Genomic DNA, 24,915 nt, shown 5'->3' with positions numbered 1-24,915 from the left:
TTACCTTTGGCTTACACTCTGCTTTTAGAAAGAATTTTTCTTAATTAGATTTAATATTCAAACCTAATGACAGTTGCTTAAAAGGCAGGTATTTCTCATGCTGATTGTCAAGGAAAGTCATAAAATGAAAAAGCAAGTTCATAATATATACTAGAACTCTGTCATTTCAGGTAGTCTCACTTTAAGGCTAGCTAGACCTTTAGGACTTTAATACCAATATGGCAATTGGCAAGTTTTTTCTTCTATTAGACTCCCCTCCTTTCTCTCATTTTTTTCCTCTTACCGTTCACCCATTTCCTCCACCTCCAACCACCAATCTGTTCTTGTCTATGACCTTAGTTTTTGTTTTGTTGTTGTTTTTAAGAGTCCACGTGTAAGAGAGATCCTGTAGGATATATCGTTGTCTGACCCATTTCACTTAGCATCATTCCCTCAAGGTCTATGTATGTTGGTGCAAATGGTAAAACTTCATTATTTTTTATGGCTGGATAATAGTCCATTGGGTATATATACCAAATCTCTTCATTCATCTATCACTGGACTCTTAGGTTGTTTCTTGGATATTGTAAATGAAACTGCAATGAACATGGGAGTGCATGTATCTTTTTGAGTTAGTGTTTTCGTTTTCTTTGGATAAATACCCAGACGTGGAATTGCTGGATCACATGGTGGTTCTATTTGTAATTTTTTTGAGGAACTTCTGTATTGTTTTCCATAGTCACTTCACCAGTCTACATACCTATCAGTAGTGCATGATTATTTCCTTTTCTCCACATCTTTGCCAGTACTTATTTCATGCCTTTTTGATAACAGCCATTCTAACGGCTGTGAGGTGGTATCTCACTGTGGTTTTGACTTGCATTTCCTTGATGATGAATGATGGTGAGCATCCTTTTATGTACCTGTTGGCCATTTATATGTCTTCTTTATGTCTTCAGTTCAGATCCTCTGCACATATTAAAATCAGATTATTTTTTGCTATTGTGTTGTAGGAATTCTTTATATATTTTGGATGTTAGCCCCTTTTCAGATACACAATTTGCAAATATTTTCTTCGATTTAATAGGCTGCCTTTCCATTTTGTTTTTGGTTTCCTCTGTTGTGCAGAAACTTTTTAGTTTGACATAGTCCTGCTTGTTTATTTTTGTTTTTGTTTTTCGTGTCAGATTCAAAATATTATTCCCAAGACTTATGTCATGAAGCTTAACCATTTCTGTTTTCTTTTAGGGGCTTTATGGTTTTAGGTCTTATGTTCCGGTCTTTAATCCATTTTGAGTTAATTCACTCTGACTTGCCTGTCCCCTAAGGAGCAGGGCTTTGCTTCATCTGTTAAGAGTCAGCCTATCTCTTTCTGGTGCTTCTTTCCTCAGGGCCTAAGAACTCATGCAAGCTTCTGCCATATTAAAAATGTAGCAAACACTAACACTCCCCAAGCTCTTCAACTTCCCATTTTCCTTTATCTTATCTTAGCCTAAGTGTGCTGCTCAAAAGAAATGCCTGGACACTCAGGACTCCTTACTTTCCTCTTGGTCTTTAACTCACTGCATTCAGATTTCTCCCTCAGGCCTAACCCTTCAGTTTTTCATTCCTCGAAAAACTGCTGAAGTTCCATTCGTTCCTTGGGGGTTGAGAGGAGTCTCTTTGTGTCCCTTGTATTCTTGGCCATGTCTGGTCATCTGGTCCTACAGGAGTTCCCAGTAGACCAGTGGGTCTGGCCCATGGAGTATTCTCACAGGCAGAGCATTTTCCCTCAGGTTTGCTTTGGCTTTAACATTATTCTGGATCTCCTCGTTGTCGTGGATTAATAGTCTCCAGCTTTAGAAGAGTTTATGTCTGCTTTGCTCTGTATTGGTTGTTTTTTTGCAGGCATAAATAACCTATTTAGTTATTTTTGCTAATTAGTCAAAGCTGCTTGACCATGACAATGTCAAATATTTGAAGAAAATTCTTGATGAATTGGAGAAAGTCTTGGATCAGGTTGAAACTGAGTTGCAAAGAAGAAATGAAGAAACCCCAGGTAGGTTCTAATTTGTTTTTGTTTTTGTTTTTCTTTTTGCTGGATGCCAAGCATATTTATGGGAATAATACTCTTAGATTTTACAAAAAACATTCTGTAGTCTGTTTTTTTTAAAATTATTTTTATTCATGGGCAGTTTAAATTATCCTGACTATAATAATAATAGTAATACTGAACTCAGCAAAACCCAGATGTCTAATGATAACCAGGCTGTGTTTATGAGAAATGTGATTGGTAGAGGATTTTTCTGCACCATTTAAAGTTATGGTTGAGAGATTCCTACTTAGACCATTTGACATATTTTTTAATTACAGTAGTTCATTTGGTTGAATAACCAGAGTAATTGCTTGAAAGCTCCATCTAGTTTTTTCCCTAGGCAGGGAGAATACTTCCAATCTGAAGTATAAAATGGGGGCTGGCCTGTATAAATCGGCAGGCTGGCTGGTGAGCATCCCTGTATTGTACCTGTGAACCTAACTGCATGAACCTGCCATTGCCCAGGTGCATGCATATGGACCATTTGCGCTATTCTAATTGGTGACAAAGTTGAAGACCATGTTACATGAAGCTTGCTTCACTATAGGAACTTTCTTCTGCTTTACATAAGTAACTAGGAGCAACAATCACTGAGTGACATTTTAGGCCCAATTTTACAGATCTTCCTAAAGCTCACCTGCTGTTTTCCTAAGCCAGGGAGAAAGATCCGTTGACTCCTTTGGTTTGGAGGCTCTCAGCTCCTTAGAATTCTTTTCAGTATCAAAGATCAGCTCTGAGCTCAGATGGCTCCTGTTTCACTAAGGGATGTAGGTGGTTGACAGGTACCAAGAAATCTCTCTTAGCTTGGGATACACTGGCATGGACTTTGTCTTAGGTTAGAATTACTCACTGAGTAGGATTGTCAAGAGAATGTACCATGGCCTTCATCTTTTGCTGTACTCACACTTGCCCCCAAGACCGAGATGAAAGATGCCAGCTAATCTATGTGTATAGCTCTTGCCCCTAATTCTCTGTGTCCATCTCTCTGATTAGAAGAGGGCCGCCAGCCTTGGCTCTGCGGAGAATCCTTCACCCTGGCAGACGTTTCTCTTGCTGTCACATTACATCGACTGAAGTTCCTGGGGTTTGCGAGGAGAAACTGGGGAAATGGAAAGCGACCAAACTTGGAAACCTATTACGAACGTGTCTTGAAGAGAAAAACATTTAACAAGGTTTTAGGACATGTCAACAATATATTAATCTCTGCAGTGCTGCCAACAGCATTCCGGGTGGCCAAGAAAAGGGCCCCCAAAGTTCTTGGCACTACCCTCGTGGTTGGTTTGCTTGCAGGAATGGGATATTTTGCTTTTATGCTTTTCAGAAAGAGACTTGGCAGCATGATATTAGCACTTAGACCCAGACCAAATTATTTCTAGGCTTGTAGAGATCTAGTGGTGGCGACTCATCCAACCATTCAACTAGACTCTTGTATACTCTTCCAGGCCCAGTGAAGAATGACCCTGGGCAATTAGTAAAAAGTATAATTTACTTTACTCTTTGGGTACTTTTGTGGAGAGAGGAGGTAATGAAAATGTTTTTGTGGGCTGGTAACTTTGAGATTACTTACTTGCAAATCTGAACTAATCCATCCTTAAAACATGTGCAAGGTCAAGATATGTAAATGCTGATAGAGAATTAACCTTTAACTCAGAATGCAAGTTCAAGTTCTGAATTATTTTTTGGGAGGAGGTTCTTACTAGGAGCAGACAGTAATAATCTGTGCTTGCCCATAGCTCTTCATCTGAGGTGATCTGGATGTTTTGAGTGTAGAGCAGTTCACAACATTTTCCACTGAAATTCAGAAATCATCTTTGTTTTACAGGCTGGGTTCAGACAGCAGCAGGGCACAACAGTGCTTCACATGATCACTGTTAGATTCAGGCAGAAATAAGAGAGACAAAGGGAACAGGGAGAGGGAAAAGAGGGAAAAGGAAGTCTTTATAGTGAAGAGCCATAAAGGGCAACCTCCAGGTGCCACCAGTGCCACTCAGTGCCACCTGTCCCCTTAGTAAACATTAGACATTTTGTGGCCCCTGCCCACATATCCTCCTGTACTTAAGACCTTGGGAAGAGCACTAGGGAGTTACTGGTGGGAGTGGGCTGGAGAAAACTCTGGGCTTTACACTAACAGTAACTTCTCTGACCTTAGTATTAATTTTAAATGCATATGAATCACACTCATTGTTTTAATAAGATTAACTGCTTATATACTTGGGTATGAAATGACCACTAGAACGTGTCTGCCTAGCATTTACATGAAAATCTTAAGTGCTATAAAATGGTTTCTTTCTTTTCCTCACAGTTCCCCCAGTGGGATGATGCCTGTGAAATATCTCTCCTTTGGACTTTTGTGTCCAGTCCCTGGGGGTCTGGGCTTATACAGCCCTTTTTAGCACGCAAATGGAAGTCAGGTGAATGTCTCAGCTAATCACCAACATGGCATGTGGCTGGGTCGTGGATAGTTTAATGATCTGGAAGGATTAAATATGCCCATTCTGTGTTTGAAGAGGCGGGTGTATTAAAAAAAACAACTGTGGTCTAGACCTTGCATCTGTTTATTGTCATTAACAAAGTCTTAAAAGTTTAAAGGGAAAGAGAAAGAGAAAGGTCTAGTCTTAGTCCATGGAAATTAATTTGGGGAAATGAAATAAGTTCATAGTGAAGTCCGCTTATATTCATTTATGTATGTTTAAGCATTTCGGGGGTACCTCAGTCCATCTGGAAGGGACAATCCCAGGGTGTCCCATGAACAACCATGGAATTGCATCATACACAGTTTGTGCTCAGGAAAAAATTTTCATGGTGACAGGAAGATACAGATTCCCTGGAGCTGGCCGGAAGGGAGTTGGGGGATAGTTTTAGATCTCTGGCTGGAAGTATGTATAGAGAATGAGGAGCTAAGCTTCCAGCAAACAACAAAAGCTTTTTGGATTGCCTCAGATTGGCTATGCAAAACAGGCAAAGAATGTACTGACTTTTTCATGAAAGGAAACAGTCATACTTAGGAAATGACTTTTTGATGGTAAAATGAGTCTATAATTCTGTTTCATGAATCAGTTATTTTAGAGAGTCTTGAAATGGATATTCCTTGTTTACAAAAATTAATAACATCTCAGTGTAAACTCAATACAACAATAACTAACAGTCTGGCAGCTTTTCTAATATCTTAATATTGCCCCTCAGTGCACTGTCATAGAGACTGGCTGGATTTGTTTATTGCTGGAACATTCCAGTTCATGTTCCTAAAAGAGCCACAAAACTGATTATTTAGTAGTTCCCCATGTTTCAGAGATCTTTATATAACCCTTTTAGAAGCAATAATTCAGACACAAAGAGAATGAAATTGGATTTTTATAAAAATCTACAAAGACCTATGTAAAGGTAGATGATTAAGAACAAAGATTAGAAACCCAGTGTTGGCTTTTCTTAAATTTATTTTATTACTAAGTCAGAGAAAGTCCACTGGGAAGTGTAATTTTCTGATATAGTTTCATTGGAAATATTCTTGTGTTAATATTAAAGATGATGCATTCTAGTGATTTCACTTGTTTCGTGGATACCCTTGGTTTGGACTTATAAAATATTTGGGGTCATAATGCCCACTAGATGTCGCTGTTCATACAGTAGTCTGAGATGGCATTCGGTTCAGCAAGCCTTCTAAAATGGCTCAAGTGAAGATAAACATTAATGACCTTAGTTTCTGAAATAAGGGCATCTTGATCTGATCATTCATCTGTAAAAAAGCTTGAGGCACATGTAGTATTGATTTCTAATGCTTGGGAAGGGATAACAATATTACACAATGTCAGGCTAAAGAGCTATACTGTTAGCAAAATAAGCACTTTTGTCTATTTTTTTTTTCCACGATCATTGGTGACTGGCCAGTGTACTCCTCAGTTTCCAAAGTTTGTATAAATATCGAAATTATAAATATGCCTGAGGTACCAAATTTAGGTTGACTATGTACGTCTTAATATATAAATGCTATTTTATTGTTACTACAATTACATGCCTTTTGAATCAATTTCCCTTAATTGCACATAGTTGTAAATGTTTGCTTGATTTTTAGTGATTATTGATATTGACACTAGAGTTGTATATATTTTGGTGTTGTTGAATGTGATAGATCAAGATACTATTCTGCCTGTAAGATCAATAAAAGTAACTGAATAATCAATATGAACTCTACAAGTATTAATTTTATAATATTTTACAAGAAAACAGATTTCATTTAAAATCATAACATACTGTGGTAATTGGAAAGAATAAAATAAGCAGAAGTTAGATATTAAAGATATTTAGTTACAAGATGCTATATTTTCCTATAATAATTACTCGTGATTTATTTAAATACACGTAATTTTATCATTAAAATAAGTGGTAGCTTAAAGAATAACATATTGCTGTGGGGTCCCTGGGTGGACAGTTGGTTAAATATTCAGCTCTTGATTTTTGGCTCAGGTCATGGTCATCATGATCTCAGGGTTATGAGGTTAAACCCCTTGTGGGGCTCTGCACTCAGCACAGAGTCTGCTTGAGTTTCTCTCTCTCTCTCTCCCTTTTCCTCTCCCCACTGAACTCTCTCTCTCTCTTTCCCTGTAAATAAAGAAATAAATCTTAAAAAAAATATTGCTCTTGGTTATTAAAGGGTTTCTTTTGCAGCTATCTAATGGGATAGGCATGGAAATGACAAATACCAAGAGAATGTTGTTTTTTTCGAAATAGTTTTGTTATATGTTCACTTGGTTTCAAAGATTACTTTTATGATATTTATGTTTATTTTTGATGTAGCCAGTTCTCTTTTGTTGAGTAAGATTATGGTTATTCAAGATTATGGCAAGATTATGATTATTCAACTTGCCATCTATATTTCTAGCCTTGGCCATTATTCTAATCATCAAACAGAAGCTGAATGCTATTTTTGTCTTACAATGAACAAAGCAAATGAGAAACTAATTAACTTTATTTTCCCTGTGTTTACAAGAAAAACAAAAAGCTACAATATTGAATACCCATGGAAAGTCAAGTGATACACAATTCTGTTGTGTATAGTTTCTGTATAGTTTCTAGAGTGAGGACAATAGTTTTAATTATGTATTTCATTATGAAAATGTAGAGAGGGAGAGAGAAAAGACAACTCACTTCATGGGTTAGGGCAGTGCATTGATGAAAGCTGTATCTTGTATTACTGAATCTGAGTTAAGCCCTGGAATTTTATCTTGGGAAGGAGGAAGAACTGACAAGGCAACAGGGTAGAGCAGGCTCTGAGGTATAAAACAATAAGGCCATACGGAGCTTGAGACTAAAAGTACTTATAATGGGCTCTGATATGCTCTGATTCCAGTAGGTGGTACATCTCATCATAAAGCTTCTTTGGGAAGTTTTGATGTTTATGTCTTCAGCCTTTCACTACATTCATTATTTAGATACTGGCTCCTGGATTATAAGGTGCTGTCTTTAAATTCCCCTATTAAGATAGACCCATAGTGTGGATGAAACTATAAAGATATTAATGAAATGTAATGCAAAGGGTCAGGTTTCCATGCTAATAGAAATATTCACATCCATATACATAAGCTAATTCCTAATCATATAGGTAATTTTTCAGGCATACATACTACGGCTAGTATGTATACCTTTTCATATCATCAGATTAAGCTATCTTTTGAATTTAAGAATCTGATATTCAACAAAGTCACAAACATCAAATATACATAATAAAAATATGATATACTTTTACCAATTCCACACTTAAGCTCAATGAATTAAAAAAGTAAAGATTTACATTGAAAAACTAAACATTATTAGCATTAAAAGCAGAGGTAGATATGTTGTAAAAATGGCCACAAACTCTGCTCCTTTCTTTGCAATGTGATGCTCAAATCCTCTTGTCAGAAATAGTATCCTCAGAACATGACTATATTAGGCTCACTCAGAAAGGAACTTACCAGAGACATTAGACATCATGATGAAAGTCACTGGAGGTCCTCATTAATACCTTGTTAATCTTGCAAGCAGAAGTAGGGACTATGCCACCAAGTAAGGCCGAAGTTAGAAAAGAGTTTTTCAGTCTTGGCACTATTGATATTGTGGGCCAGGTAATTTTTGTTGTGTAGATATGTTTTGTGTATTGTGGGATGTTTAGCATCATTCCTGGCCTCTACCTTCTAAATGCCAGTAGCTCCCCATTTATTTTCTGTTCTGGTAACCCAGAACATCTTCAGATGTTACCACATGTCACCGGAGAGAAAATCATCACCAGTTGATGCTCTACATTCACTCTAACAAAGCCTAAAACCAAACCCTGACAAAATATGCGGGGGAGATAGATATTGGAGGTTGGCTTTTGCCAACTTAGCTTGGGAAATATCTTGGGTTTCCACATATCTTCCATATCAAAACATAAAATCAGACCTACACAATTTAAAGGTATAGCCACAATTACTGGCTAATTGAACTGCCTACTAGAACAAGAACCAATACCCTTCAGAGTGAAAACAGAATCCAGAATCACTATAACATATCACTCTTAATGTCCAGTACACAATTAAAACATTACCAGACCCTGAAAGATATGGGAAAATAGATCCATAGGCAATGAAAAAGGCAATAGTCAACAGAAGCAGAATGTGATGTGACTCAGAAGTTGGATTTAGCAAAGACTTTAAAACAGGTAAGTACAATATATATTCATAGAGTTAAAATAAAATATAGTCTAACTGAGCCAACAGATTAGGCATTTGAGAAATAAAAACCATAACAAGACCCAAACAGGGAAGTACTGTAACTGAAGTGAAAAATTCACTGGATGGTCTTCGCAACAGATGGGAGATGGTAAAGGAAAGGTGCAGGAGCAGAACCTCAGGGACAAATGAATAATATCAACTCGTTTAACATATATTTTATAGGAATGGGGTGGAAACAAATATATAATTAAACATGCCAAATTTCCCCCAATTTTTTGAGAAGTGTTGATTTAAAGAACAAGAAAAACACTGAATTCAATGAAAGGTAAATATCAAGAAAGCTACACTGAAGCATTGTTGAAAATTGCCAGAAGAGGAAAAAGTCACATAATACTAAAATTAACAATAAGAATGTTTGCTGAGTTCTCATCAGAAATAGTGGCTGTCCAGAAGACAATGGAAATGTGTGTAAAATGTTGATGGGGAAAAAAATCATCAGAATTCTATATCTGGAGAAAATATCCCTTAAAAATTGAGTGAAGTAAGGACATTTTCCTGATAAGTGCAAACACAGTAACCAATTGGATCCAGTAGACCTGCAAAACCAAAATTATTAAAGACATTTTTCAGACTGATTGGAGGAATGAAATCTGATGGAAAAACCAAATCTATAGGAAGTAAAAACTAAAGAGTGCTAGGAATGACAAATAAGCATGTCTTATAAAAGATTATTTTTATTACTTCATAATTTCCTTAAAAAAACTCGACTGTTTAAAACTAAATTAATAATATTGTAAGGTGGACTTTATAATAAATGTAGAAATAAATATATCACAAAAAGAAGAATAAATGTAGGGGGTGATGGATAAATGAAATGATATTATAGTCTTGTGTGAAGTGTAAGAGGGATATGTCAAGGGCAAAGTAATAAGTGTCTAGTGTGAAGTAGTACTATTTTGACTCCACATAGAGTCTGATAAGTTAAGAATGCGTTGTCACTGGAAGAAGACTAAAAATTAATTTTAAAAAAAGCTAAGAAGCCAGTAGAAGGAAAAGAAATAAAATACCAATGAAAAGGGCAGCAGAATGAGAAAACAGAAGAGAAGAATGGAAAACAACTAGCAAGTGATAGGTTTAAACACACTATTGCAATAATTACATTAAATGTAAATAATGTAAGTTATATTAAATATACAATGTTCCAATTGAAGGTCAGATTTTATTTTTTTAATTTATTTTTATTTTTTTAAAGATTTTATTTATTTACTTGAGAGAGAGACAGTGAGAGAGAGCATGAATGAGGAGAAGGTCAGAGAGAGAAGCAGACTCCCCGTGGAGCTGGGAGTCCGATGCGGGACTCGATCCCGGGACTCCAGGATCATGACCTGAGCCGAAGGCAGTCGTCCAACCAACTGAGCCACCCAGGCGTCCCTGAAGGTCAGATTTTAAATAAGAATTCAGGACACAAGTATATGCATCTGTTATAAACTCATTTTATATTTAAGGATGCATGTAAGTTGAACATAAAAGAATGGAAGTGTACATTAAAGGAAACCATCAACAAGTCAGCCTACTGAATGGGAGAATATATTTGCAAATAGTATACCTGACAAGGGTTATATACAAAATATATAAATAATTCATGTAACTCAAAATTAAAAAAACCAAACAATCTTATTAAAATCTTATTAAAAATTGGACAGAGAACCTGAACACACATTTTTTCCAAAAAAGACATACAGATGGTGTACAGGCACATGAAAAGATGCTCAACATAACTAATCAGGGAAATGGAAATCAAAACCACTATGAGAATTTAAAAAACAAAACAAAAAAACCCAAGCAGACAAAAATACAGAGAACAAACTAATGGTTGCTGGAGGGGAGGTGGGTTGGGGGATGGACAAAATAGGTCAAAATGATTAAGAGGTACAAACCTCCAGTTATAAAATTAATAAGTCATGGAGATGAAAAGTATAGCATAGGAAATATAGTAAACAATATTGTAATAATGCATGGTGACAGATGGTGACTACAGTTATTGTGGTAAGCATTTGGTAATCTATAGATTTTGTCAAAACACTGTTGTACACCTGAAACTAATATGATATTGTATGCTAACTTCAGTAATATACTTTAAAAAAGGACTGAAAGTGATATACCAGGCAAATGGCATAAGATAGCTGATGTGTTTATATTAATCTCAGAAAAAGTAGACTTTAACACAAGCATTTTTAAGAGATGAGGTACATTTATAAATCACAAAATGACCAATTCATTAGCAAGACATAATCATAAATATATATGTATCTAATAACAAAACTTCAGAATTCATGAAGGAAAATCTATAGAACAAATGGAAAAAATACTGGAGAGTTTAACACCACTTTCTCAGTATTCATAGTAATAGACAAAGATTAGTTTGATTATAAGTCTGGGCACATTATCAACCAACTTGAACCAACTGACATTTATAAAACATGGTACCCAATAACTAGAATGAACATTGTTTTCAAGTGAGGTGGGATGTTCATCAAAGTAGGCATAGACTAGGTCATTAAAGAAATCTCAATAAATTTTCAAAGCCTGGTGTATTACAGAGTATACTCTGTGACCATAACAGAGCTAAATCAGAAATCAATAACTAAAATATTTAGAAATTGCCCAAACATTTGGAAATTAAATAACATGTATAAATATCCCATGGCTCAAAGATGAAATTATAAGAAGCTAAGAAAGTATCTTGACTTGAGTGATAATAAAAGTACAACATATCAAAATTTGTGGGATACAGCAAAGGCAGTGCTTAGAGAGAAATTTATAGCTTTAAATGGCTATAAAAAAAGAGAGGTTTAAAATTTTTAATGTAAGTTTCTAAGACCTACAGAAAGAGTAAATTAAACTCAAAAGAAGGAAAAAACAATGGAGTCAATACATAAATCCATGATTTAAAAACAGTAAAATTAACAAAGCTCAAAATTCAGTCTTTGAAAGATTAATAAAATTGATAGGCTCCAATAGGATAAATCAATAAATATCTAAATATAAATTGCTAATATTCCTAGTGTTTTTGCTTTTATTTCCCTTGCCTCAGGAGACATATCTAGAAAGAAGTTGCTATGATCAATGTCAAAGAAGTTACTGCCTGTGTTTTTTTCGAGGACCTTAATGGTTTCAAGTGTCACAATTAGGTCTTTCACCCATTTTGAATTTATTTTTTGTGTATGGTGTAAGAAAGTGATCCAATTTCATTCCTTTGCATGTTGCTGTCCAGTTTTCCCAGCACCATTTGTTGAAGAGACTTTTTCCCATGGAATGTTCTTTCCTACTTTGTGGAAGATTAATTGACCACATAAGTTGTGGGTTTCTTGGTTTTCTGTTGTATTCTATTGACCTATGTGTCTATTTTTGTGCCAGTACCATACTGTTTTGATTACTACACCTTTGTAATATAACTTGAAGTCTGGAATTGTGATGCCTCCAGCTTTGTTTTTCTTTTTCCAGTTGCTTTGGCTGTTCAGGGGTCTTTTGTGGCTCCATAAAAATTTTAAGATTGTTTGTTCTAGCTCTGTGAAAAATATTGGTGGTATTTTCATAGGGATTGCATTAAATGTGTAGATTGCTTTGGGTAGTATGGATATTTTTAAAAAGTATTTGTTCTTTCAATCCATGAATATGGACTGTCTTTCCATTTCTTAGTGTTCTCTTTAATTTCTTTCATCAGTATTTTATAGTTTTCATAGTACAGTTCTTTCACCTCTTTGGTTAGGTTTATTCCTACGTATCTTACTGTTTTTGGTTCATTTGTAAATGGAAAATAAAAGAGTATTAGGAAAAAAACTGTCTTAATAATTTGATAACTAGATGAAATGGGTAAATTTCTTGAAAAACACGACTTACCAAAAGTGACAAAAGAAAAAATAGAAAATTGGAACAGCTATATAACAATTGAAATACTTGAATTTGTAATAGTGATAAAAAAACCTTTCGACAAAGAAAACTCAAGATCAAGATTGTTTTATTGGTAAATTCTATCATGCACAAAGTAAGAAATAATGCCAATCATACATATAAACTCATTTTTCAGAAAATAGAGAATAGAATGTTATTCTATGTGATCAGTGTAACAGTGATACCAAGATTTGATAAAGATTTATAAAGCAAGAGAGTAGAGACAGTTATGGAATGAATATTTGTGTCCATCCAAGGTTCATATAATACCTTACCTTGAACCTCCAGCTTCCAGAACTTTGAGAAATAAATTTCTGTTGTTTACAAGCCATTTATTCCATGGTATTTTGTTATAGTAGCCTGAATTGACTAACACAGTAAGACAGTGACCAGTATCCCTCACGAACATAGATTAAAAAATCCTAAGTAAAGTATGGCAGATTGAACCCATTAATGTTTATAAAAGGATACATGCTACAAGTATGACTTATCTAAGAAGAAAAAGCTTGTTTCAATGTTTGAAAAATCACACAATATAATTAACCACACTAACTGAACAAAGATGAAACATCATATGATCATCTCAACAAATGCAGAAAAATATTTTGGTAAAATTCAACACACATTCAAGATAAAAAAGTTTCAGCATAGTAGAAATAGAAGGAAATTTCTTCAATCTGATAAAAGCATCTATGAAAAATCAAAAGCTAACATAATTTAATGATAAAAAACTTAAAAGAAAGCTATGGTGTTCAACTTAGAATGGTCTTAGCATAAAGGAAAACATAGGTCAGTGGCACAGTATAGAGAATCCAGAATAGGCTTTCCATGTACAGTCAATTTTTTTTTTTGTTTTTGTTAGCATTAGAACCAATTATTTTTCAATAGAGGAGAGATCGTCTTTTCAAAAAATGATGCTGGAACAACTAGATAGCCTTATAAAAAATATATACCTTGACAGTAATCTCCAACAGTACACAAAAATGACTTTGAAATCTATCATAGTTTTAAATATACAAATTACCATCATGAAATTTCTATAAGAAGATATAAGAGTAAATCTTGGCTACTTTGTGATAGACAAAGATTTATCAGAGAGGTCACAGATGAATACTCACCATGAAAAATGATGTTAGACTTTATCAACATTATAACTGCCTATTTTCCAGAAGACACAATTAAGGAACTGAAAAACCACAGAATGGAAGAAAATATTCACAATATATGTGCCTAATAAAGGGTTTATAGCCAGAATATATATTCTTGCAATTCAGTAATAGCAGAACAGAAAGTTGAATAAAAAATGAAAAGAAAAAGAATTTCAATAGATAATTCACAAAAGAAGATATATGGTCAGTAGGCCTCCAAAAAGATGCTCAACATCTTTATTCATCGAATCCAATAAAACAATTAGATTCAGTTAGAAGTCAAATACACCAATTATTGCACAAACATACGAGTTATTAATGTTATATAGTTCAAGCCAAGTTTAAATTAAACAATGAGGTACTACTTCATATCTGCTAAAAGTGCTAAAATTAAAAAGAGTGATATTGGCAAAGATATGGAGTAAATGGAACTTTTAGAAATTATTGGTTGGGATGTAAAATTTACATCTACTTTGTTAAAACAGTTTTGCAGTTTTATACAAATTAAACATGCACTTAACATACAATCTTACAATTCCACTCTTAGGGATTTACCCCAATGCAATGAGAGCAATATCTACATCTATGTGCAAGGCCTATACATGTTTATAGCTGATTTATTAATAGTAGTCAATAATTGGAATCCATTGAAATGTATGTCATAGATGAATAATAAACAAGCTGTACTAAATTCACACAATGGAATACCATTCATCATAAAAAAGAATACACTATTGATTTACACACAAGTGTAGCTGAATCTCAAAAAACATGTTATTTGAAACAATCAATGGTTTCACACATGTGACTCAAACCTAAGGGTGGTTGTCATTGGCCCAGAACCCTGAAGTTTTCCTATGTCTCAGTAAAGAGTCACTCCAGGTCAGTGTATGAACACTATTTTGGTGAACCAACTTTGTGTGATCTCATGAAAGAAAAGCTGCTGGTTGGTGGACTGATTTGCCTACTAGGCCACCCTCCTGGAATTGGGACCTGGCAATGGGATTCCAGGCAAGTCTTACAGGTGCATATTGCAGAGTTCCTCAGGGCATCTGGTAACCTTACATGTAGACTATATGGATGGAAAATATCAAAAATAGGAAAAGCAGAAATAAGTCTCATGTAGGTTTGGTTCTGGTCTGAGCTTTACCTGGACGTAATTGCTGGCCATGGCCAGTTCTGGCATCTGGGGAAGACTTAGAAAATTTTGAAGAATGTCCTCTAAAGTGCAGTGACCATTGGGTTGTACCAAGGGGGTACAGACTGCTTGATTTTTAAGAGCAATAATGGTGAGGAGAATGTTTGAGGAGTTCAGTGGTGACTATCCTTAATTGATCAGTGTTGACCGTAGAAGATGCTACCGTTAAACTAGTACCAATGTCATCAAATTAGTATTAATTACATAGGATTGTGAACTAACAGAGTCTAGTTAGAGGCACTTAACAGAGGAATGGCGTATATAATTACCAAAATGAGGAGTACAGCTGGAGTCACAGTTCTTAACCCACAGGGATCTGTTGTGACAGCAAATGGATCATTTGTTCTCAGAGGAGCAAACCTCAAGGGTCTTAACTTTTATCACTAGGAAAATTGAGCTGGTGACAAGAAGTCTGATAACAGCTGTTATAATGGGAAATCCTTCACTCAGTTACTGGATCTAAACAGATTCTGAGATCTAGGATCTACTGTCTAAAGAGGAGACTATGTATATTTGAGAAAGAAATGTGCAATTTTCCACAAGAGTATGTGACAAATACTTTTTCAATGTTTTACCAAAGGACCTGTGGCCAGGCCCACCTCTTTCCATATAGCTCTAGGGCAAGTATGTAAATGGAAGGCATTGACTCACAGCTTATCCGTCTTCAGATAGTGTGGAAGTATTAAAATTTACTTCCTGTTTTTAATAGTCCAAGATTATTAATCTAAAGCCACTGGAAATTATTCAAAAGACAAAATAATAATTTTTCTTTGAGCATCTTCAAGTTGAATTCTGTGGGGTTTAAAATGTTGTTTATAAGCCACTCAGTCTATGGTATTTTGTTATAGCAGCCTGAACAGACTCAGACAGAACTTGGTACTGAGAATTGGGAATGCTGCTGTAACAGCAGCAGCAAATACTTAAAATAAATGCTTAAATACTTAAACAAATACTTAAAAATGTGTAAGATGCTTTGGAACAGCATAACAGAAAGAGGCCAGAAGAGTTTCAGGGTGCATGCTAGAAAAAGTCTACGTTGCTGTGAGCAAACTTTTAAGAGTGATTCTGCTAAGGGCACAGAAAGAAGAGAGGGGCACTGTAGATAAAGTCTTAATCTTCTTAGGGCATACCCAAGTAATCCTAAACAGAATTTTGGTAGAACTATGGATGGTAAAGCTCATTTTGATAAGGTCTCAGCATGTTATTGGAAACTAGAGGAAAGGCCCTCCTTGTTATCAAGTGGTGAGAAACTTGGCTGAATTGTCTTCATGTTCTTGTGTTTTTTGTTTTGTGGAAGGTAGGACTTATGAGCAATGAAATTGGATATTTGGCTGAGGAAATTTCTAACCAGTGCTGAAAGTGTGCTTTGGCTTCTCTCAGCATCTATTAGTAAAATGTGAGAAGAGAAAAAAGACTTAAAGATGGAATTATTAGAAAAAAGACCTTAAAGATTTGGAAAATTCCTAGCTTATATACATTTAAAAAAATGAGAAAGTCTATGCATTATATACATTAAAAAAAATGAGAAAGTCTATGCAGGAGGGAACCCAAAGGGTATGGCCAAATAATCATTTGACTAATACAATGGGTTCATATCAATTAAATCTGATGTAATTACTTCAAATAATTGCTAATTAGCAATCCATTATTTTCCGTTGCTTTCCTCAGCAAATGCCTCATAAATTTTCTTACCAACTGACATACATCGTCAATTGATTTTTGACAAAGATGCAAAAGTCATTCAGTGGCAAGATATAGTCTTGCAACAAGTGATGCTAGAATAATTAGATATCTATGTGTAAAAAATTAACTTTGATCCAAACCTCACATATATACAAAATCAACTCAAAATAGATCACACTTTTAGTAGAGAACACCAGGGAAAATCTTGTGACATTGTATTTGGCAAAGATTTCTTAGTAACAAGCCAAAAGAACAATCCATAAAAGAAAAAATTGGTAAATTGGACTTCAAATTAAAAGCTTCCACTTTTTAAAAGATACCATTATCAGAATGTAAAGACAAGCCACAAATTGGAAAAGTTACTTGAAATTCTTGTGTCGGATAAAGGATTTCTATGCTAAATATACCAAAATTTTAAATGTGAAAACAACCCAACAAAAATCTAGGTAAAAGATTTGAACTGACATTTTATCAAAGAAAATATATGAATGGAAATGAGCACATGAAACGATGCTTCTCAGGGTGGCTGGGTGGCTCATTCGGGTAAGCATCTGCCTTCCAGCTTGGGTCACGATCCTGGGGTCCTAGACTTAAGTCCTGCATGAAGCTCCCTGCTCAGCAGAGAGTTTGCTTCTCCCTCTCCTTCTACCCCTCACCCTTGCACGTGCTTATCTCTCTTGTGTGCACGCTGTCTCTCAAATAAATGGGATCTTTAAATAAAATTAAAAAAGAAAAGATGCTTATCATTAGTCTTTCAGGAAATGTAAACTGAAGCTACAATGAAATACTCCTGTATACCTATTGTAATGCCTAAAATTAAAAAGACTGATCCTAACAACAAAAAGAACAAAATCTTGCCATTTGCAACAAAGTGGACAGAGCTAGAGTATATTATGCTAAGTGAAATAAGTCAGTCAGAGAAAGATACCATATGTTCTCACTCATCTGTAGAATTTAAGAAAACAGATGAACATATGGGGAGGAGAGGTAAGGAGACGGAAACAAACCATAAGAGACCCTTACTGATAGAGAACAAACTGAGGGTTGATGGAGAGAGGCAGGTGGGGGATGGGATGGATGGATGATGGGCATTAAGGAGGGCACTTCTTGTGATGAGCACTGCGTGTTGTGTCAATGAGGAACTACTGAATTCTACTTCAGAAACCAATATTGCACTATATTTAACAAAATTAGAAAAATGAAAGTTTAGTCACACTGAGGGGAACATTAAGGAATCTTGGACACACTCTAAATTAATTTACTTTTTCTAGAATTTCAAGTAAATGTTATCATAAAAGCAGTAGCCTTCTCATCAGGCTTTTCTCAGCTTAAATATCTTTCTGTGCATCCATACTACTGCAGTATCAATTGCTTATACCTTTTTATTGCTAAGTAGTGTTGTATTTTACACAATGCATTTATTTTTCCATTTACCTATTGATGAACATTTTCTTTGATGAGGGACAGACCAATGACTGGGGATTGGGGAAGCTGGGATTATAAATGTGGATGACAAAACATGGGCATTGTAGACATAGTTATTTTGTGTGTGTGGGTATAGTGATGGTTTTATGAGTATATTTGTAACAAATTGTTTAATTATTAATTATATCTCTATAAAGCTGTCAAAATTACATGTATCATCTGACCCAATAATTTGACTTTTAGGGCTCTATTAAAATAATTGTATATGTATACAGAGACATATGATAAGGATGTGCATGGTAGAGTTTGGGACAAAAAAAAAGGAAACAACCTTGTTTATCAATAAAAAAATTAATATGTTATGGTACATCCATAGTTCTATGCAGCTATTAAACAAACAGCTATTAAAAGATCAAGAGCAAACTGAAGATTAGTATATATGTATATTATGTATGATTCCATTTGTGTAAAGAAACATGTTAGGACACAAGAAAAAACTAACACCAAAACTCTTAATTATGGTTGACTCTGAAAAGGGAATTGGAATTGAAGGCATCTGTGAGGGAGAAGACTTAAACTTTTTACTGTATCTTTCATTTGTTATATCAATAGCTTGCTTATTTTGAAAGCTTGATTCTCTGCTTTCTCCTTCATATCCTGTAATTTTGAAACCTATTCTGGGATGTACATTAAGAACTAAAAGCTTCATCCTTTTCTATTATTTTCCAGTTTTTAAAATAGTGATTGGTTTCCTAGTATCCTCCAAAGATGACCAATGACTGTTTTTTTTTTGGGGGGGGGGAGATAACACTGAACTCAGGGATTTATACATATTTCATGTATTTCAATCCATCGCCTTTATTATCTTAATTATACTCAAATTATCCTATCTTTGGTCACTATATGGTTATTCAAGTTGGCTTCTGAGTTCTGCTCATGATATAATTTAGCAGCTTGATTCTTGCTATGATAAAGTGCTTCAAGTACATGTTTTACATTTCCTGCCACAAACTTGGAATCAGCTATTTTTCCATAGATAACTGATTCCTGTTAATGGGAAATGGATGTGAGAGTTGGTTATTGCTATTGGGTTGATAATTTTTTTCTAGATCTTTTCAGTAGATAGAACTTTATATGTTCTAAAATCATCTTTAAGAGCATGAAATTTTAATAAGATGTGACCTTCCAGCTAACACACTCTTAGATACTGTTAGGTATTTAGAAAAATGATAATAGAAAATACTGTCATTGATATTCAGTAAGTTGGAGTTTACTAATTTTGCCTAAGAATAAAAAATATTGAGTAATATGCTTTGAATAAATCCCTTTAGTCTATCATCCTTTTTCTCCATAGGTGAAGACTGCTTATGAATTCTGTTTTCAGTGCTGGGTTCAGATGTTGTTTAGAAAAATTATTAATGAGAAGAAATGGAAGGCTGGAGTTTTTGTGTCTTCTATGATCTAGATGGAATTGTAACAAATGTACTCTGCTTAGAATTCTACTTTTTATTTTTTTTTCCTGAGTATATATCAGCTTAGGAGTTTGAATTATTTAAGTGGAGAATTTTTGGATTATTAATTCTATCTTTTATTTCAATTGCTTCTGATTTGGAATCTCTTCTTTCCAGCATTTTTAATCTTCCTGCTTCCAGTTGTTGCACTGAAATCTTAGAATTAAATTTAACTGAATTACATTTAAACTAAAAATACAAAAACCAAAACCAAGAGCTTCTTCCTCAATTTGCTTACAAATCAGTCAGCTTATAAAATGTGAAAATTTCCAATGCTTTTTATAAACCTGGGTTAAGTCTGGGTCTTTTCTGAATTTAGTTTTCAAGTTAAGCAAAATTTCATGAAACATGACATTTTGTTTCCCTGGGTGTTGCAGATAAACATATTTAAACAAATCCAATTCTGGAAAGCCATTCAACACTTGAGTTGGACTCTTCAAAATTAAGCTGAAGGAAATCTTAAAAATCAATTCAAATTAGCTTGTTTTGTTAAATTTCACCTGTTTGCAGGTTTCTGATGGCTTTCATTCCACCTTTTAACCCCATTTAAGTTTATCTGAAACCCAATCTGTGTTGGCTCTAGAATTGACCTACATTTGTCCTGAAATCATCCTACTCAAATTGCAGCCCAGGTTAGTCCAAGACTCATCTCTAGATATCTATTTTTTCTCTTGGGAGAGAAGAATCTGGCTGTATTTTGGGGGAGTATGAGTGACTTCAAAAGTGTTAGATTTAATAATCTGTTTGAATTTTTACAAATATTTCCATCTTTAATTTAAAAATATGTTTTTCTAGCAAAAGAGAATCCAACACTGTATCTAAGTCAGGAGAGACATTTTCTTATTTCCAAATCTCTTCATCTTCCGTGGGCCTGGGGCTTAATCACCTCTATAACTATGTCCTCTGACATTCGTGATCCACACTCTTCTCCACACTCTCTCCGTATAATTGTAAGAGGTTATTTGTTTCTCTTAGTTTGCCAGTTTATCAGTTATTTAACTGTTCCTCTTGCAGGTTCAGTTCTTCCATGAAGTCTTCCAATAAAAACTTATGAAATGCCCAAAAGGAAAAGTATGTACTCACAAATATAACAGTTTTCTTTTATCTTGTGAATTAACCCAGGTTTTGGTCCTAGTTGGTGTCTCAGCAGTAAGGTTGTAAGTCTCACACATTATCACCAGTACCCATGAATTCAACTCTTAACACCAGGTTACAGATTTCCTGCCTCTGAAATGATGAGAATAATGATTTCATTTATTTACCTCCGATAAACTTATAATTTGGAATATAATCAGCTGAATCCAGACAGTATACCGATAACTGTTTGCTTTTTAAAATATTCTGTTATTTTATTTATTTTTAAAAACATTCTGTTATTTTAAAAACAGTTTTGTTTAATTTTGTCCATTAGATATGACTTACATTAATATTTTCTTGCCCAAGAAGATGGCGTGTGTTGACACCTCTTACAACTTTTGGGAATTCACTTCAATAAGAAGAATAACAACCAGGAGAAACATACTGTATTACACAGTTTCTTTAAATTCTTCTCAGGCAACCTCTTTTCAACCACTATGTTTTGTTCCAAAACTCATGCATGAATAATTTTTATATTTTTCCAAAGTAAAATTTGTTTTCTTCAGGTCTTTTCTTTCCACTAGGAAGTCATGTTTTCCTGTGAATGGAACGTAAACCTCAATTGTTCAATTCTAAATTCAAAACCCACAGAATTTGGTCTAATGAAAACAAAACACATTTATTTTTTCATTCCCAACTGCTTGAAATTCTACCCAGGTTTTCTAAAAGTTGATTGAGTTTTACCAACATTTTCTATGAACCACACATGGATTTGGAGTTTATAGACAAACCCCAAACCTCCAGAAACAAATCCCGCATTAAGAAAATTTCATTTGGTTTCAGGTTTCACTACAAAAATTCAATATAACTTCATGAAAAAAACACTAAAGCAACACAGGATGGGGATGATCCTTGCCACCGGTGAAATGCCATGCTGATGTATTATTGCACACCAGTATGAATTTATGTCTTTAAGTTTTGAGTGAAGTCTATTCCATGTTTTGCAGCCAACACAGCTATGCACATTTTACTTGTAGCTAAATTTACATCTTGAAGCTACACAAAAAAGTATACTAAAGAACAACACTATATGGAGGTGGATCTCATGTAAATTATAGCTGAATGATGTTAAGGCCAGAAAAACTAATGATATGGATGCTCATAAGTAAAATTTATTAACTTTCAAAAGACCTAAAAGCACAGAAATAAATGAGACTTCAGGGATCTTCTTGATCATCTTCTCCCTCTTCTTCTTCCTCTTCCTCTTCTTCTTCTTCTTCCTTCTACTTTCTTCCTTCTTTCTTCTTCATTTTTTTTTTTTTTTTTACTATGGTATTTCTTCAGAAATTGGATATTACCAAATCCAAGTGATAGATGCCTTAAAGAGACCTGGTACACACAAATTTTCCCCATCTTTCCCATTTACTTTCTTTTACCATTGGAACTTAAATGTTAAGGCTCAGACAGAGAGTGACAAAGCCAAAAGACAAAAGTAGCTACATAGCTTGTAGGAAATTTGCTAATGATTAGGAATATCCATATAGAACTTACATTAGCAAGAAAGATCTATAGGATTCAGATGTGGACATTTGGGAGTTTGTTATAGACGCTAGCATTATTCTTAGAAATACAGAATGCATTTTATACTCACTTTCTATGTGGTTATTTTTATTAATACCAAAATATTAAGGTATTAAAAAACTTTAAATTTATAAGGAGAAAGTTCAATATATTCGGCAGTGTCTTAGAAGTGCATCACATGGGTGTAGTATTCTTAATAACCATGAGGTTTATAGTGCAGAAATCATATCTAGATTTATTAGTTATGATTTAAATAATTTTTAATTTAATTTAAATGATTTAATGATTTAATTTAAATGATTTAAATAATTTTTCCTTTCTAGTAAAGGGCTTGACAAAAACATAAAAGAGAACCTGAACATGTCTGGCATGGACAAAAAATGAGAAAAATGAGTTTTCAATGTCCTCTGTCCACTTTCCCAATAATTGGCTTTGAAATCTTGGCACATTATTTATCTTTTTTCTGCTGAGTGAACTCAGTAAATTTGGGATAAGGGGTGATAGGCAGAAAGTTTGATTAAGGCCTCAGGGTATTTTATATGAAAAAACTTGGCTCCAAATTTTTGTTTAATGTGTATATACTATGTAAGGTATCCTGGATCAAAATGTCCTGAATAGAAAGTTGATAATGACTATATTACATCTCTTTTTTTTTTTTTTGGTAATAAGGAAAGAAAAAATATGGGGCAGAGATTTAAAAATAAATTTCCATGGGCTTTGACTACGATCTCAGTGTCTTCTGCTGTTCTGAGACATAATATATATGTTGTATGTTTGATTATAAAACTAAACTCCTATCAAAAAGTAGATGATTAAATGTTATCATAACTAATAGTTTACAAAATTACAGTAAACCTCAGTTTACCGTAACACTTAAGTTCAATTAAATGGGGGCAAATATCTTTCAAAAGACATGTTTTTGTGAATATTTTTTTAATTTATTTTTATTTTATTTATTTATTTTTTTAAAATTTTTTATTTTTTTTAATTTTTTAAAATTCTTTTTTAAATTTTTTATTTTTTTATAAACATATATTTTTATCCCCAGCAGTACAGGTCTGTGAATCACCAGGTTTACACACTTCACAGCACTCACCAAAGCACATACCCTCCCCAATGTCCATAATCCCACCCCCTTCTCCCAACTCCCCTCCCCCCAGCAACCCTCAGTTTGTTTTGTGAGATTAAGAGTCACTTATGGTTTGTCTCCCTCCCAATCCCATCTTGCTCCATTGATTCTTCTCCTACCCACTTAAGCCCCCATGTTGCATCACCACTTCCTCATATCAGGGAGATCATATGATAGTTGTCTTTCTCTGCTTGACTTATTTCGCTAAGCATGATACGCTCTAGTTCCATCCATGTTGTCGCAAATGGCAAGATTCATTTCTTGGGCAGAGGACATGAACAGACATTTCTGCAAAGAAGACATCCAGATGGCCAACAGACACATGAAAAAGTGCTCCATATCACTCGGCATCAGGGAAATACAAATCAAAACCACAATGAGATATCACCTCACACCAGTCAGAATGGCTAAAATCAACAAGTCAGGAAATGACAGATGCTGGTGAGGATGCGGAGAAAGGGGAACCCTCCTACACTGTTGGTGGGAATGCAAGCTGGTGTAGCCACTCTAGAAAACAGCATGGAGGTTCCTCAAAATGTTGAAAATAGAACTGCCCTATGACCCAGCAATTGCACTACTGGGTATTTACCCTAAAGATACAAACGTAGTGATCCAAAGGGGCACATGCACCCGAATGCTTATAGCAGCAATGTCCACAATAGCCAAACTATGGAAAGAACCTAGATGTCCATCAACAGATGAATGGATCAAGAAGATGTGGTATATATACACAATGGAATACTATGCAGCCATCAAAAGAAATGTTTTTGTGAATATTTTTATGTGCTAAATAACTCTTGAGCTTCTGGGAAATACAGCTGAAGAAAATAGAACCATCAAGGTGATAGTAACACTGGATGTTTTGTGAAACATATTTTTCTTCTTATATACTTGCCCCTGATCCCTAGTCTTGTATAACTCTGTTTTTTCCATAAGACTGTTTAGTGAAGTCCTCATGTGCATGTTTGCCTTGAGTGAGGAGAGGCAGTCAACCATTGGATAGAACTTCGTAGTAGCTGTCCCTCTGGTATGTCTTCTCACAGGTCCTCTTCTTCTCTGCTTCAATGTTCAGGTTAAATGTACTTGTTGACTTCCTGGCAGAGTTAATCATTTCTTCCTCTGTTTCTAGAGTATTTGATTCATGCCTCTGTGGTACATACACTCATACAAATGCACTTATATTGACCAGAGGTTTGAGTACAAAAGTGATGAGGTGATTATCCAGAGAGAACACTGAAAGGTAGGTGGAATGAAGCCAAGTTGGGACTGAAATGATACAGTCCCAATGAAATGATGAACAGCCAAAAGGTGGGGATCTGGGAATTAGAATCCAAGAAATGTTCAAACCTGAAGAAAACTATCATGATAACAAGGTCAGGTCAGGAAGCAAAATTATGAAACCCCAAGTTGAAAGATACCTGAAGTTGCACCAAAAGCAAATAAAATGTGTGCCTGAGGTCCACATACTGCTTT

General features: G+C 34.7%; 1 protein-coding gene and 1 long non-coding RNA gene across 6 annotated transcripts in view; one reads left to right on the top strand and one right to left on the bottom strand.

Annotated features, from left to right (window-relative positions):
* The window catches only part of GDAP1 (ganglioside induced differentiation associated protein 1), a 45,204-nt gene extending 38,974 nt beyond the window's left edge, over positions 1–6,230 (top strand). For all 3 annotated transcript variants that reach the window (XM_082719854.1, XM_082719853.1, XM_082719855.1), the window contains 2 exons: positions 1,903–2,017; positions 3,047–6,230. In XM_082719854.1, coding sequence (XP_082575980.1) covers positions 1,903–2,017; positions 3,047–3,429 — 498 coding nt within the window. In that variant the 3' untranslated portion in view covers positions 3,430–6,230. The remainder of the gene's footprint in view (positions 1–1,902; positions 2,018–3,046) is intronic.
* LOC309859251 overlaps positions 1–24,915 on the bottom strand; it is a 179,573-nt gene that overhangs the window by 35,923 nt on the left and 118,735 nt on the right. The gene's annotated exons all lie outside the window — the stretch shown is intronic.

The sequence above is a fragment of the Mustela nivalis genome, assembly GCF_964662115.1.
Source record: "Mustela nivalis genome assembly, chromosome: 2".
NCBI classification, from domain to species: Eukaryota; Metazoa; Chordata; class Mammalia; order Carnivora; family Mustelidae; genus Mustela; species Mustela nivalis.
Note: the sequence above shows the minus strand (reverse complement) of the source record. Positions and strands in the feature narration are given on the sequence as shown.